Source organism: Dipodomys ordii, unplaced genomic scaffold, assembly GCF_000151885.1.
Source record: "Dipodomys ordii isolate 6190 unplaced genomic scaffold, Dord_2.0 Scaffold55, whole genome shotgun sequence".
In the NCBI taxonomy this organism is placed as follows: domain Eukaryota; kingdom Metazoa; phylum Chordata; class Mammalia; order Rodentia; family Heteromyidae; genus Dipodomys; species Dipodomys ordii.
Genome location: NW_012267271.1, coordinates 2,392,223 through 2,409,155, shown reverse-complemented (window position 1 = coordinate 2,409,155; position 16,933 = coordinate 2,392,223). Strand labels below are relative to the sequence as shown.

At 40.9% G+C, this 16,933-nt stretch overlaps 1 protein-coding gene across 5 annotated transcripts in view; it reads left to right on the top strand.

Moving 5' to 3' along the window:
- Mapkap1 (mitogen-activated protein kinase associated protein 1) overlaps positions 1-16,933 on the top strand; it is a 234,357-nt gene that overhangs the window by 123,354 nt on the left and 94,070 nt on the right. For all 5 annotated transcript variants that reach the window (XM_013021480.1, XM_013021475.1, XM_013021479.1 and 2 more), the window contains exon 7: positions 13,875-13,984. In XM_013021480.1, coding sequence (XP_012876934.1) covers positions 13,875-13,984 — 110 coding nt within the window. The remainder of the gene's footprint in view (positions 1-13,874; positions 13,985-16,933) is intronic.

Here is a 16,933-nt window from a genome sequence, read left to right as displayed (position 1 = left end):
TGCCTTGCATGCATGAGGCCCTGGGTTCGATTCCTCAGCACCACATAAGCAAAAAGAAAAAAGCCGGAAGTGGCACTGTGGCCAGAGCGCTAGCCTTGAGCTGAAGAGCTGAGGGACAGCGCCCAGGCCCAGAGTTCGGGGCCCAGGACCAGACCCAAAAAAGAATCCTTAAATTTTTTGTGATGATGAGAATTGAACCAAGCCTCATATAGGTAAGGGCTCTACCACTAGGCTATACAACCTAGCCCAAAACACTCCCTTTTATTGTCAAATAACCTTCTAGAAGATGCACCAATATATAATGCTATCAGTAGCATTCATAAAGCCACCTTTTTCAATATGAACATTACAAAGTTTTAGAATAGCTTTTTTGTATATAGCACTACAAAAAAGAAGAAACATGCATTCAGTGGCATTTTAATATGTTGTTACTTGCATTTTTACTTCAATAAGTAACTAAAAGAGATTTTAATACATAAACATTAATATTATTTCATAGAGTTGCCAGGGCTTATCTGGTGTTGTCTAGAGAAGACTGAAAGTGCTTTTGAGAAAGAGCCTTAAAGCAGTGATTTTCAGTGCAGTAGGTTGAGCCTGGGGTGAATGGCCTTCCCAGGACAGGCACTGAATACCACACAGAGTCTCAGTGAGCACCCTGCCTTCTGGGGAAAGATTGGGGGCAATAACAGAGGTTTAACAACCGTTTTAAACTCCATGTTCTATTTTCTTCCAAATTGCCTCCATCTCTGCATTTCTACTCTCAAGTAGACACCTCAGCCAATCATTTTTTCTATTTTAAATTTCAAGAAAGTCTATTTGACATGTATGGAATGTTTCTGAAAACATGAGATAAGGTGAAATCTTTGTATGTGAACATTAGGACAAAAGTGCTGATAAATTATTTCTTTTTGCTCAGTTATCTGATAAACTAGTACAGATGACTGACCATCTGTCTTGGGTGTATGTTCTTGGTTCAGGAATCTCACCCACCTTCCTGGTCCATATTCTAAGCTAGAAAATACTTCTGCAAATGCAGGACAGAGAGCCTCAATAATTGCCATGGTCTTGTCTAGTATTGTCTAAAAAGGAAATCCATGAGAAAAGCCACAGCACCTTCTCTTCTTTTCTCCTTCCTCCTCACACCTCCCAGTAGTAGAGAAGGGATTAAAAACTAACAGAGAAGACTCTGGGCTGAGCAAAAAGAGGGAATCAGGTTTGACAATTAGAAGTAAACTAGTACTTACCAATATGAAGTGCCAACTATATAAGTGATCTCATTTAACCTACAAGTAGCCCAGATTTTATTATGACCTTGCTCACCTGGACTGAAAAAGCTGACTAGAAATAACTTTCATTGAAAGCAGGAAGGTGGTGGACACTGGTAATTCTAAGACTTTCAAATTGGTTCTCTTATGATCAGACATTCTCAAAGATAGGCAAGACCATAAACTGCTTGAAGACCGAGAAGGTACAGATAAATGTATGTACCCTTAGCACACAGCACAGGACTTCAGGAGAAGGAATAAGTGAATCTTTTAGTTGATTATGGGCTGCAGGAAAACTTGGGTCCAGCCACCACTTCCTCCCTGCTCCTGCCTCTTGACTATGAGGAAGCACTAAGTTACCTCCTGGCTTGAGAGGCCCTGGCAACCACCCACCCTACAGCCTTTACCATACCATCTTGCCCTCCAAGTAAAGCAGCCTAGGCTTTGAACTTTGCCAAACCTGAGTTCAAATCTCAGCTTCACTGGTGACCTGCTCCATGACTTTGGACAACCTCTTACCTTAGTTTCTCCACCTATATGAAGTGGATAACAGGATTTTCTTATTTGTTGTTGTTGTGGTGGTGGTGGTGATGTGGGGCCTGAACTCTGGGCCTGGGTGCTGTCTGTCAGCTCTTCAGCTCAAGGCTAGCGCTCTACCACTTGAGCCACAGCACCACTTCTGGCTTTTTCTGCTTATGTGGTGCTGAGTAATCACCCAGGGCCTCATGCATGCAAGGCAAGCTGTCTACCCCTGAGCCACCTTTCCAGCCCTCGAATTTTCTTACATATAAGTGATATACATATGAAGTCTTTTAAAGGAAAACAAATTACTTTCAATTTTGGTTCAATTTTTTTATAATGTTATCAGAATTCATACAAATGTAAAGCTCTAGCTATAAAGTTTTGTAATGTTCTAGCTATAAGTTCCATATTTAGACAACCTAAACAAAATTAGAAATTAAATACAAATAAAATTATAACATGAATAAAGTACAAATTAACTTTAATGCTGATGTTTTGCTGAAGTTAAATTGATGGTGTTGGGTTTAATGAGTGTTAAATGTTTTACTTGTCAACTGAGTCTTTTGATTTCTATTTTCATGGAAACATGATTACCATTATTATTTTCCTTTTAAAGAATAAATGTAGTTTTAATTACCAGTACATTATTTTAATGGCCCGACTGATTTATAGTGTATCTCCCCCAAAATGCAAATGCTTTCTGTTGGAAAAGTCTTCTTCCCATTTGTCCCATCATACTTTCTGCTAACATGACTAATTCATACTGGTTTGGTGAGGACTGAAAGTCAGCTGGTTGAGGTGACAAGCCTGTCATTCTAGCTACTGGGAAACTGAGATGGAAAGGATCATGGTTTGAAGACAGTTCAGGCAAAAAGTTTATGACAACCCATCTCAACCAATAAGAAGTTGGGTGTAGTGGTCCATGTCTATCATCTCAATCATGCAGGAAATGTACATAGGAGGACCATGGTCTAGGCTAGCCTGGCCAAAAAGTGAAACCCTATCTGGAAAATAACTAAGACATAACACAAGTGGCCTAGCCAATATGAGGCTTTGAGTTCAGTTTAATAACCCTAAAGTGCATACATCTACACAGACTTAAAGACCTTACCACATCATCTTGTTCCTGCCTCCAGTAAACCATGATAGTTGGGGTTACCCTACTTGCTGCTGTTGTCGATTGAGCATGTGTAGGTGAGCACATTACCTGATTGATCCCTGTACACAGTGCATCCTGGGCACCAAAGAGCACAAATTATTTAGAAATCAGAAAGCCCAGAGTTCCTCCACCATCTTTCTCAGTGTAGCAAACTATTTTTGTGTGCAGCTCACAGTGATGTGATTTGACCTTTATGAAGTCTGTTAGTGATGTTAAATAACTCTAGCTGCTACAACCCACACATCTCAACAGCTTATCCCTAGGGTTAGCAAACTTTTTCTGTAAAGAACCAGATAGAAAATATTTTAGGCTTGTGTGTCATATAGTTTCTGTGGTTCAACTCTGCCATGTTGTATAAAAGCCATAGATAATACAGAGGCAAAAGACATGGGCTAGATTTGTCAGCCTCTGGCTTATTCCAGTAAATTTATTTCCTGATGGCATCTGTCTGAAGAGGGCCAGGTGTGTTCCTAGGCATTTCTTTTCTAAGTGTCACCCAGTGTTGCTTCAGCCCTGTAGAGAAAGGAGAACATGCAAGGCTGGGAGTGGCCCCTCTCTCTCTCTCTCTCTTTCTCTCTTTTTCTCTTTCTCTCTCTCTCTCTCTCTCCACCTATCATATATAAATATATTTGTATGCATATCACATATAGTGATGGATATATCATTTTGCTCTTTGTGAATAATATGTGTGTGTCGTTTATATATGGTTTGGATGTATATATGTATATGTTTTTCATTGAACTAAAATCAAATTTTAAGTTCTGAAACTTAGCCTGTGAATTCATTAGTTGACTCTTGGGAGCCTCTGAACCTCAGAAGATGCTGCTGTGAGAATTAATTTTGGCTTAGACTGTAGTATATAGTGTTATTACATCGCTGTTTTTATTTCCGTCAGGTTTATCAAATCTGAATAATTCATACAAAGATGTAAATGAGATTTAACTTTCCTTTGGGTTATTTTTTTATTAGACAGTATATATAGACATCACAGAAAAATTAGAAAATAGATTTCTTTTTTTAATACAAAAGAACATTTTAGTGATGGGGTATGCATCAGTGCTGAGTACTTGCGTGACTTGTACTGGCTCTTCAATCCCCAGAATGGAAAGAAGGGAGGGAAGGAAAAGAAGAGAGAGATGGAAAGATTTCCCTTCATTCCATCATGTAAAGATAATGAATTATTGTGCATATAATTATTTACATTTTAGAAGACTAGTTAACATGAATGGATCTCTATTGGAAAAATGTTCTGAGTAAATAATGTGGAGTTAAAATTGTCTTCTAGAGTTTATCAGTCTTTTGATTTTCTTCTTTAGTCAGATCTAAATCTAGCCTTAACCTCCAAGGCTTTTAGCCCTCAGAATACCCCTGGACATGAGAATTGTTTAAGGAAAGAGAAGAGATTAACAGCTTGTGAACGAGGAACCTGCTAATGCAAACTACCTATTTGCCAAATCTGCAAGTGGATTCTGAGCTATCCCTGTTCTTGATTGATTTTGGACAGAGCAAATAGGTATAAACAGGAATCTCTAAGTTGCTGATAGTTTACTACTTTTTTTTTCAAATTCTTTATTGTGATTAAGTGATTACATAATTTTCCAAATTTCACAGTATTGTGGGATACTGATGCTTAGTTAAAGTCACAAACACATTCTAACTTTCAGGGGCAAATTGTCTATTGTGGTCTATACCATTTGAGTTCTATGAGCTTTGACAATACAGTTATTTCTTCCACATTGGATGATATGTACATTTTTTTCCTTTTGCTTAGTGTCATCTGTTGCCTCTTTCCCACTTGTTCCCTCCCTCCCATCGCTGCAGTTGAGTTGCTTAGTTCCTTTTGATCAATGTCCAGTGCAGCTGATGGGTCCTGCTGTTTGTTGTATGTTTTTCCCTGATTCCTTCTAGTTCTGTGTCCTCCTCCTGGTTTCCCTCCGGTGTGTGCATATATACCATATATGTGCTTGAGTCTGGCACCTTAGACTACTCGGCCATCCTGACAGTTTACTCCTTTAAACCTAAGCATTTAAAGGATGACTGTCAGGACTGTTGGAGAGGGAAGAAGGGGATAATAGGAATGAGAGAGGTTTTGATTGGCCCACAAAGCCAGATAAAGAGCTGAATTTCAGGTGGTGCCCAACCTCTGAAGAAGGGCTGCTTGCCAGCAGTCATCAGCAAGCCAGGGCCTGCTGATCTTTTAGATGTGGTAGGATATGCAGTGGGCCTGTCTGGTCACACTCTTCCATCCTTTACCACAGGGCTAATTCAGTCCGAATTTCTAGGGTTCAAAAATGCCAGTGACAAAAGCAACTGTGCAGCCAGGTGACAGTGGCTCACGCCTATAATCCTAGCTATTCAGGAGGCTGAGATCTGAGGATCACGGTTCAAAACCAGCCCGGGCAGGAAACTCCGTGAGACTCTTATCTCCAATAAACCATTAGAAAACCAAAAGTGGCGCTTTGGCTCAAGCGGTAGAATGCTCACCTTGAGCTGAAGAGTGCAGGGACAGCACCCAGGCCCAGAGTTCAGGTCCCACAACCAACCCCCCCCCCAAAAAAAAAGATTTACTATAAGCTGAGTGCCAGTGAGTGGCTCATGCCTATAATCCTAGCTACTTAGGAGGCTAAGATCTGAGGCTCATGGTTTGAAGCCAGCCCGGGCAGAAAAGTCCCATGAGATTCTTATCTCCAATAAACTACTCAAAAAAGCTGGAAGTGGCACTGTGGTTCAAGTGGTGGTAGAGTCCTATCCTTGAGCACAAAGAGGATCAGCGACAGCACCTAGGCCCTGAGTTCAAGCCTCAGGACCAGCAAAAAAAAAAAAAAAAAAAGTTTAATACAGCAGATGAACATGGGAAAGGAATGGTTCCAACCAACTGCTGCAAGCATTTGGGGTCCAGATAGGGTTTTGCTGTTTGAGTGAAGGGCCAAGAGGGAGAGGGTTGAAGGCCTTATAGGCAGTGAGGCCCACAGGGCTGGGGAGATTGCCTTGGCTTCTCTTGGCTCCACACAAAAGGAAGAGTGGGCTACCTTCTTAAGAGGCATGTCCCACACTCAGGGCAATTTCCTGCTTTTCCAAAGGGCTTACCTTCTTGATGGTATCTTCAAAGTATACCCCAAATGACTAGATATTTATTGAAAAGAGTATCACTAGCTTGAAACCTTTTTTGCTCCATAGTCTTGCCTTTTGGTCTATAAAAGGACAAGAGAAGAAAAGAGGGAGGGACATTTGGCACACTCACTCTCATGTCTGTAGCAAATATTATCTCACTTAGGTTGTACAAGCAACTGATTTTATAATAAATATATGAGTGGAGGATCAGAGAGAGATAATTACCCAAGGTTTCACAGTTTGGAAGGGAGCAGAGCTAAAATAGGACCTGGAATAAACAATATGGGTGTGTGCTCTTTGGTAACCAGGCCTGACAATATGGGTATAAATCATCTTAGTTATTTATTGTTTGTTCGAGTCATAGAGGAGCAACTGTGTGTTGTTTCTTTTCATTCTGTTGTATTAGCAAACATTTTCATTGTCCAGATTGTCCTCATGTGTGGAAATGTACCATATGCAGCCTGTTTAATTTTGTATTTGTAAATCTGACTTGATTTCCTTTTTGGCAACAGCTACTGTCTAGAGAAAAGAAAAGATTTTTCTTTGTTTCTGTTTAAAGTAACAGAAATATTGGAGCTAGTAATAAAGATGGAAAACATTAATTACATACTTCTAAGAATTTAAAGGTCAGACAAGCCCAGCATGTATGTTTTGCTCACTGGAATGTCTGTTGACATCATGCCAGGATATGCTTTGTTCCTACAATAAAAGCCCACATTGTAGATAGCCATCAATTTACTTTGGTATCCAAAAATTATACCAAATTGTTGCTTTAGTTACTGTATCTCCTAAAAGTTTAGGCCTCACATCTCTGACATTAATGTGATACACCCCCTTTGGCCATGTTTAGTTACTATGTCTCATTTTGATTTCCTCTGTTCTCCCCTCAGCTGATGTTGGAGTCTGTCAACTGCTGCTATGTACATGTCAGGCTAGTGACTTGTAATGTTTATTAATACCATGTCAGTCTTGCTGTTGAAAAAACCATGATGCTTCTCAGAAGGTTGCGATAGAACGAAGCGTTTGATTTCCAGATCCTGTCGGCACTGCATGGTGAATACATTCTCAGATGTTATGCAGTTCACTGACCTGACAGTTATGGAACCCCGCCTGGGACCCCTTTTCAGCAGGACATATTTGAACAGAAACAGTTTGCAAAACTTTACACACTTAAACTCCTGCCAAGGCAAACTGTTAGCCACTTGAGTTTGTTATAAATACCCAATGGCAGTGGTTGGAAGTAGCTCACGGTGTGTTTTATATTCTGAACTGAATGTGAATGTCTTTGCGGTTATATAGAGTAGTAAATAATTGAGTTTGATTAGGGAGAGGGACCTCATTATCCCCCACCTGTGCCCAGCTGGAAGGGGAGGGTCGAAATGAAGCCATTAGCTGTCTCTCTTACTGGCATTTCAAAGAGCTCAAATACATCTGTGTCTTATTTTCTTTTCTGGCACAATCAGTCGAGCAAGCTAAGCAGGCATGACCAGATTTGGCAAGTCCCAAGGACTCTGGCAAAGATACACAAGGAGAAGGCGGAGGGCAGTCATTTTGGCTTCTCACTGCCCATTAGTCTAGCGAGTTATGTTTTTGGAAAATGTCTGTTTTGAAAAAGAGTACTTTGTCCAATGTCAAACATCACATGCTCACACAATACGCTTTGATCTTTAAAAAAAAATTGGTCAGTGCAAGGGAAAACAAACTACAGCATTCACACTGGATCAACTCTCCTTATGGATAAAGTAATACCCGAAGGGCTGAGTTTAAAGTAGGCATGCTGCAGCTATTACGAAGCTTCCTCTTCCTTATATGTTTTTATTTTCTAGCTTGAAATGAGGGAATGAGCACACCTGGAAGTGGGCTCATAGCAGATTGGGAAGCAGAGGAGTATGTCAGCAATGCTATTGTGAACCGCTCAGCACTGGAGAAAGGAGTGCTGTTCTTGGCAGCCTTCTCCCACCTCTGGAAACAGACTGTGACTCTGGAAACCATGACATTCTCCAAGGTCTTTTCAAAAAGATCTTCTCAGTCATGTGGCTACTCTGAGAGAAGAGACATTTATAGTCGAGCAGTGTTTGTTACACTGGCAGCTGAACCTTTCTCACAGGTTGGTCATTGGTTCCCAACTAAAGGATATACTTTCTGGTAGTCTCCTCCCTCCTGAGCATGGAGAAGTTAAACAACACAGGCTTCACAGTCTCACAGACCTATGGTCAAGCTGTGGTTCCTCTAGGACCTGGTACAACCATGTGACCCATTCATTTGGTATATAACTCTAAATAAGTGTCTTAATCTGACCCAATCTCAGTGTCATCTGTTACTAAAATGGGCCTATGTTTTGGGAGGTAATGATTATGTAAACGTACTGTTTAGTAAGTGTTGACTATTAATATTGACTTGTTATATATCACTTCTTTGTATAGATGGAGAAAAGCCTTTAGTTGTTGTTGCTTATTAAATGTTTATTATTTGATAGTATGTAAACACTTTAGAAGCAGTCTTACAGTCTAAGAATTATTGCCTGCCCCATTTTGTCCATGTGGAAATGAAGTCAGAGTGACTGTGTTGTTTATCTAGTGATGGCAAAGGTGTACTCCAAACCAGTCATATTCTAGAGCTTGCTGAGCCCTTCTGCCTCCTGGTGTTTCCATTGTCTTTCTTGGCATGTTGTAGAGCTAAACCACAAGTGTGATTTGAGACATCTTCTCACAAGGAAGCTTCTCTGATTTGTCAGAATTTGGCTGGGTTAGGTGTCCCGGTGTCTCAGTCACACCTTGCCCCTTTTGTGTGTTTGTCATAGGCAACTATCAGTGTTTGTTGTCTTCTTTGCCTTTCTCCCTCACTAGATTGTGCTATGTAGGTTTAGGGACCATATTGCTGATTTCTGAATCCAAAAGTAGATATCCAGTAAATCTCAGGTAAATTCCCTGATGCCAACCATCTCTATTTCTACAAAATGGAATGATAATAGTACCAATTTTAGGATTGAACAAATTAACATAGATACTATTTAAGCTTAAGCCAGCACTGGGCACATAGTAAGTGGTTGGTAATAATAGTTGCTATTATTTTTATAATTGTTAAACAGTGAACAACATGCAATGTACAAATTCAAAAGCTCTAGCTAAATCTTAACAAATTTCTCTGAAATACTGTGATTTTTCTTCTCTTTTCCCCTTTCTTTTTTCTTTCTTTCTTTCCTTTCCTCTATCTTTCCTTCCTCTCTCTCTCCCTCCCTCCCTCCCTCCCTCCTTTCTTTCTCTCTCTCTTTCTCTCTCTCTTTCTTTCTTTCTTCCTTCCTTCCTTTCTTTCTTTCTTTTTTTCTTTCTTTCTCTTTTGTGCTGATACTGGGGCTTGAACATGGGACCTTGGTGCTGTCCCACAGCTTTTTCACTCAAGACTGACACTCTACCACTTGAACCACAGCTCTACTTATAGCTTTTTGCTGGTTAGAGATTAGTTGGTTTTTTGTTTTTGTTTTTTTTGGACGGTCATGGGGCTTGAACTCTGGGCTTGGGCGCTGTCCCTCAGCTCTTCAGCTCAAGGCAAGCGCTCTACCACTTGAGCTACAGCACCACTTCCAGAGATAAGAGTCTTATAGACCTCTCTGTCCAGGCTAGCTTCAAACCATGATATCTAGATCTCAGCTTCCTTGGTAGCTAGGATTACAGATGTGAGCCACTCATGCCCAGCTACCAGTGTGATTTTTGACTTTCATCATTCCCATCCAAAGTCAGAGTCAGGCCAAGGTAGAGCATACTTAGTTCTATGGTTTGCTTTCAAAGGGAAAGCTTTGAAAAGTGAGGCCACAGGACCCTCCTTTGAGGTTTTGATGCCCAGGCCAGGGCCTGCTTGCTGACAGTGCCCCCTGGATAGAACCACTAAGCCAGCAGAAAATATGTGGTCCTGCCTCAGGGTTGCCAGTTACATAGTGCAGTGAGTGTTGTCAGCCATCGCACAAGTAGACAGTGCTTCTATAGAGCTGGGACATAGAGGGGCTGCGGAGCCTCTTGGGGTATGACATGGGTCACAGGGAACAAAGAGAATCAATTTTAGGAAACCCCTTTCACTATTTGCCAGTCTTAGTGCCAGGGGCTTGGCATTCATCACATATTTTACCCTCATGATAGTGTGCAGAGAGGCAGGCACAGCTAAGTTTCTCTCATGGTAAGGGAGAGCATTTTGGTTAGCCATGAAACCAGGATTTCAACCAAAAAGATATATTTAACTGCTAGACCATGTGTTCTCCAATATGCTGCCCTCCTGTTTGCTTCTGACTCTGTCTCTGCCCCTGTACAGAAAATCTATGTTTTTTGGTACTCATTTCCTGTGTGCCCTTGTCACCTTTGGTTTACTACTTAGAAGAAAAGCGCTCATTGTAGTGGCCTAATGTAGTAACTGAGCGGCTTTGCCTGGCACAGAGCTGAATGCCTCAGGTGAGTAATCTCTCCTTAAAATGCCTGTATATTTTTCAGTGGTTTCCAGCCTTGACAGGACCTAGCTTTGAATTGACTAAAGCAGTCCTGGCAGCGTTCAGTCAGTCCCCAAAAGTGAACCTCATGAGCTGAGGCAAGGCAGCTATCTCTGCTTGGTGCTCCTAGAATGCCCTGCCCCGTGGAAGCAAGATGCCTGTCCACAAGGGAAGCCAAGATCCCTGGTCCAAGTGTGACCCACCTGCAGGTCTGTGATCATCCCCTGCACAGGTCACAACCCAGAGGAAGGGAAGCAGGACTAGGAGCCATTGTCTTCTCTTTCTCAGATCCAATGCCCTCCATGGATAAGAGTGGCTTTAAAAGATGTATTTCAATAGACTTTCTAAAAAGCCCATAAAATAACCCTGGATGTAAAGAAATGAGGCATAAAACCCCCAATGTTTGGAAGTCAAGCTGAAAATTGTAGTAGCAAGTCTCCACTTCCATGTATTAAACAGGACCATGAGTTAACAGTTGCACCCACGTAGGCACTGAGAACCACTTCTATTTTGTATCCTTACACTTTAGAGTCATGTATGTAGGTCACTCAGAAACCAAAATGCTGGCCCCCTGAACCTCCCTCCCCCGTAGTGCTGTGGACTTGGAGAAAGACGCAAGGTGGCATCTGTCTGGGGGAAGGAGTGGAGTGTGGGCCTGGCCCGAGGACGCGACCATCAGAGCTAGTCAGGTTCGTGGTCCTGGGACAGCTTCCCATTCTCCTTTGAATGCCCCGATTCTTGCTGGGGTTCGAGCTGGGGTGAAGGCACCCCAAGGGCCGTGGGGCGCGCCCCTTCCCTTTGCCACTGTTTTCATTTTCCTTTCGTGAACCTTGCTACCCTGGCTTCAGCGCAGAGGCTGTAAAGGAAGATGGAGAGCCGAGTTACCTCAGAATGATCACTATCGTTAACATTCACGGGTGGTTCACTTATCATTCCTGACTGCACAGACATGGCAGCCGCTCGGAAGCGTCCGCAGGTGTAGCATGGTGATACATATTACATTGTGCCACAATGGATTTATGTATTCTGTAACAAAAGAAAAGTGTAATGAAAAAATACAGAAGGTAATCCTTTATTCCTCCACCACACAATTTATCAGTAATGCCTGTGGATGATAAGTGCCAGGGATTTCCTCTGCTTGCTTTAACCTTGTCACCCAGGTACGTTTTGGTAAAATGACAGAAAAATACAGACTGGGGGATTTTCTTCTGCTCAAGGGAAAAAAAAAAGATCCTTTAAAAGGACACTTTTAATTTATGGAAGTTAGTGCAAACACAAGGCTTCCTTTTGAGTTTTTAAATCTCCCTTTGCCAAAGAAGATGAACATATTTATTGGCTTGGCATTACACTGTCAGCCAGCCACAGGTCAGGAGAGAAAATAAACAATTTGTAAGTAGACTCAGATCTACAGAAGTTCAAGTAGAACCCAGGTGGATGGGAGTTTATGAGATCCAGGCCAGTGCTAGTTTGTGAGAACCCAAGAACTTGTGTTGCCTTTCAGCCCTACTCATCCATCGCCCAACATATTGTCACAGATGGAGCCCATACTGACTTCTGAGGAGAAAGCAGGGGAAGGCAAATCTGAGCGCGGTTGATTGGCATTTGTTCCAAACACATACTGGCCCAGTGCCAGAGCAAATACCCCCAAGTTTTTAAATGCACAAAGCACTTTACATTGCAGCACTCTTGCCAAAGTATCACTTACTGCCTCCTTCCCTAAATATAGTTTTGTGTGTGTGTGTGTGTGTGTTTTAAAGAGCTGTTTCTTATTTTGCTTTGATCAGTAAAATAAACTTTTAAAGATTGTTCTGGGATGGGGTCCAGCTTTTGAGGTAAAGAATGGCCAGGGCTCAGGCATGATTCAGTAACAGAGTGTTCAGTAAAATTAGCTTGACAGTCCTCAGGCCTGCTGTTCGATAGCAAGAACTTGACCAAGTTAAAATGGATGATCGTGCTGGCTAGACCAGCCTCAGCTTTTGCTTTTTAACAAATGGAATGTCAAGGATTAAACAGCAAGCCGTATGGAGAAGGGGAGTGTGGAGATGTCTCTGTATTAGGGAAGCAAATTAGGTCCTCAGTTTTGAGATCGGGCCCCTGTCCCCTATGGAGAGCTAGCCACCTGGTTTGGTCCAGCCTAGGCTTCAGGCTCCCTCACAGCCTGTCGTACCATTGGGAAGCTTTCCCAAGGCTTAGCTTGGGGTTTGGCTTTTCTTTCAGATTCTTGTCAGTATGAAGTTCTGCCATGTTTTTTGGCCATGTTCCCCTTTGAGATTCTTACAGAGAAATGGGAATGTGACCAAACTCTTTGTAGCAATTCCCTTGTTCCATAGTTGGAAACTTGGGTCTTGTTTGTTACATGAGTCTACTTGGAATTGGCCTGTTTTGTTCCAGTGCCCAAGCATAGTGGGTAAGATTTGTGATACTTGCTATTGCAATTAACAGTCTTGATGAAGTTATACCTTACCCAGGAGATGGGCTGCTGTTTTTAGCATACTTCCACAGTAGCTAAATTTTCTTATCTAGATAAAGCCTTCCCCAACCCAATTTAACCAGAAGTTTGAGTACCATTAGTGATTTTCCTTCTCCTCCTCCTCCTTCCTCTCTCCTTCCTCCTTTCTTCCTCTTCATTTTCTTTTCTTGGAAATTAAGTTATGTGTTTTTATAATTTTTTTATTATCTTTAGTTGTACAAAATAGTGTTTCTTCTTATAATCACTTGTGGTTCATCTAGTATTTTGTTGGCTTTCTAGGAATGAGGTAATGAAATCTGTCCTACTGAAGTGGATGGATAGATGGATGGATGGATGGATGGATGGATGGATGGATGGATGGATGGATGGATGGATGGATAGATACTATACTAGCCAGTTAGGAAGAGCTTTACTTTTCCTCCATTTGAATTATTTTTGGAATATCCTTTCCCCACCCTCCATGACATTTTTCTTCTGGAGCATCATGAGCATATTAGGATGGTTGTATCTGCCTGTAGTGACATCTACGGACACAAGCCAACTTTATCAATTGTCAATCCTTCCTGCATGTCTTGGGAGCCAGCACTAGGCACCCATGATACTACTGACCCACACAGAGCAGTTACACTCAACTTGAGATAAATTAGAAAAACCTGTTCTAACCCCAGTCTCTTTTTCAGTTGGAACTGCATGTAATAGCATGCACCCCTCCCCCCTCATGCACACACATTAGAAGTAGATTTATTCAACCTATCCTTAGATAAGTAGCACTTTGATGAACACTTATTTTAAAACTTTCTGAAACACAGTGAAGGTTGTAATAACATCTCTCTGGGTGGATGATGGTGATGATTTAATATTTTTCTTTTTCTGCAGAAATGCTGCTCATGGATTCTCCCTTATTCAGGTAGACAACACAAAGGTCACCATGAAGGAAATCTTGCTAAAGGCAGTGAAGCGAAGAAAAGGGTCCCAGAAAATTTCAGGTGGGATAATTAAATCATAACCTGGCTATGAAGCTTAACCCTTATAAGGACTTAGTGTGTATGTATGTGTGCATGCGTGCATGCATGTGTGTGTGTGTATATGTGTGTGTGTGTGTGTATGTTTATGAGGGCAGCTGTTCATGTGTATATATGTATGTGTTTGTTAATGGGCTAAGTTGTTTCAGTTATTGTTGGTAGAAGGTTGGTTAACAGGTCTCTAGTTTAAAAATAAAAATAAAGAAGTAATTTTAAGCTTTCTTTGGGCCCCAGGAAAGGACTGGGCCAGTGATACATGTAAGAAGAATGTGTTCATTTCAGTTATGAACATTCCATCATTAATAATTTGTGGTAAATTGAGACAGAGCTACTTGTGCTAGCCATTATTTAATGAAAAGATGTCTTAAGATCCAAATCAAGGAGCTAGAGATGTAGCTTAGTGAGAGAGGATGCACATGGCTCTGAGTTGGATCTCTGGCACCACAAAATATTAAAAACAAAGAATAAATCTTAAGTCGCTGTTTTTAATTTCATATTTTCATGTAGTTTTCCATGTGACTTTTTATTTACTAGTGTTTAGGGGAAAAAAGAAGGAAAAATTATCTTTATTTTTCACCAAATGAGGGTAACTTTTAAAACATTATTTTACAAAGATAAATCACTTGATGTGCACAAATTGCTGTTAATCTCCAGCTCATCATTACCCAACTTTATGTTTAAAAATAATGTTTATTGTATTAAACATAATATTTAAAGGCTATAGGACAAAAAATAAAGGCTATAGGACAAATATATGATCAGTATTGGGAAATAATTATTTTGAGAAATAGCTCAAATATTTGTCATACTACAGACTATTTTAATATAAATCAACTGTAAGTGACATGGCAAATACCTCTGCTTTGTAAATAGACTTCTTAAACACCTTTGATTTTACCTCTTAGAAGAGAGAAAAAGCATTGCTCAGGTCAAAGAAAATAGTTCTGTGCTCTTTTTAAGGGGCGGCATATAATCTGTTCCAGATTTAATTAGCTATCTTCAGATGAAAGCTGAAGTTTTAATAAAAGTTAGAAGAGATAACACAGTGAAGGACACGGATGAGCTGTCTCAAGGCCGGATTCCAGGGGAACGATAAGAGCTGTAAAAAATGGCAGAGGAGAGCAATTGAATGGAGCAATGAAAATCTGATTCTCATAAAAAAGAGAGAGAGAGAGATGCTGGTAGGGGCCGTTGTAGATGAGACCTGCTAGCGTCTGCAAGCAATTTGGATGCTTGCCAGGAGTCATTGTTCACCCTCGGCTGTGGCGGCTCCGTCCAGATGTGCCAACTGCACGTTTCGGCTTTTGCCAGCTGACTGCGCCGTTTGATAACCAGCTCTCTGGATGCCCATCACTGGCCGCAGAGATAGAATTAAATGATGATGATCTTCCCACAAGTTGGGAGAGGAAACAATGCATATAAATCTTGATTTCATCTCAGCATGAGAAGTCTTTATCCATCATCACTCATAATGAACAAGTCGTTAGCTGGGATGAATGGTGTTCTGGTTTTTCCAAACACCTCTTTTGTTCATTTTTTGGGTGACTTTTATCTATTGCATGGGGGTCAAACCTCTTTGCATTTAGGGGATGATTGAAGAGGCATAGCTTCTCCTTCCCCAGGGGAAAGTACATGTTTTGGGGTTCCAGGTGCCAATCTAATAGTTTTTAAATTGCTTCAATACTCAAAGACATTTAATAAGCACACATTCTCTTTTAGAATTTAGATTCATATTTGTTCTGTCCCTAAGTTTTTTTTTACACAATAGTGTATTTTGTAATGTATTTATTTATATTCTAACAACAATTGCATTTTGAATTGTCCAAGAAAGAGATGGAACTTTTTTTTAACCTTCTTAATAGAAATTCTGCTGTCACTGATTTTTTTTTATATCATGAAATACCTATTAACTTACTGAGATACAGCTGAGCCAGTGTCTTTCCTTCTGTCTCCAATCATCTATGTCCAATCTTCTACCTGTTTATCTATGTCCATCCCTAGTGTCCACATTTATCATACACACACTTATGGTCACCTTTGTGTACACATCCTGCCATTTTCATCAAAGTCTTCTGCCATATCCTTGGCAAAGACTTAGGTCTCATTATCCAAAAAACAGTGATCTGCGTTATTTATTCCTTTTCATGCTAGGAAAGCCAATTGAGATTGATACATTTACATAAATTACTGTTCTTTTTTTTTTTTTTAATCCAGAAAGCTTTTTAAACTAAGAGGCTCTTCCAATTGCTTTATTGAGTCTGGTCTCATAAAATGAAAGGATTTCCGGTTTGGCAAAGATATTTAAGATTAATATGGTAGAAGCATGGTATATTTGATGGGTTTTAACTTTGTACTATCGAATGGACTTCTTTTGGAGAGTGATTTTTGAAAAGAGGAAAACTCTGTCATAAGGGTAATACAAGTATTTTGAAAAAGAAAAATTTGTTGGTGCTCCCAGTTGGCTATGTTTAATGCTTGTCCCCTGTTGACATAAAAACTTAGTCATGAACTTGGTGGGAAGAGATGCCAGGTTAAAGCCACTTACTGTGTGCTTCCTAAACTTCACCACAAAGCCCTGCTCAGTGTTTGCAAGGAGGTGTCCCTTATGCCCCGAATTCAGGACACAGTAGGAGTCCTCAGACCTCTTATCAAGTTGCTTTTTTCCTGATGGAGGGCAAAACCCCATTCTCTTTGCTGTTATTCAATTTAAGTGAGAAATATCACTTGAAATTAAGCAACATGTGTGTGTGTGTGTGTGCGTGTGCGTGTGCGTGTGCGCGCCATGTGAAGGCAGTCATTCTTTTTTTTGGGGGGGGGAGGGGTCCGGTCGTGGGGCCTGAACTCTGGGCCTGGGCGCTGTCCCTCAGCAATTCAGCTCAAGGCTAGTGCTCTACCACTTGAGCCACAGTGCCA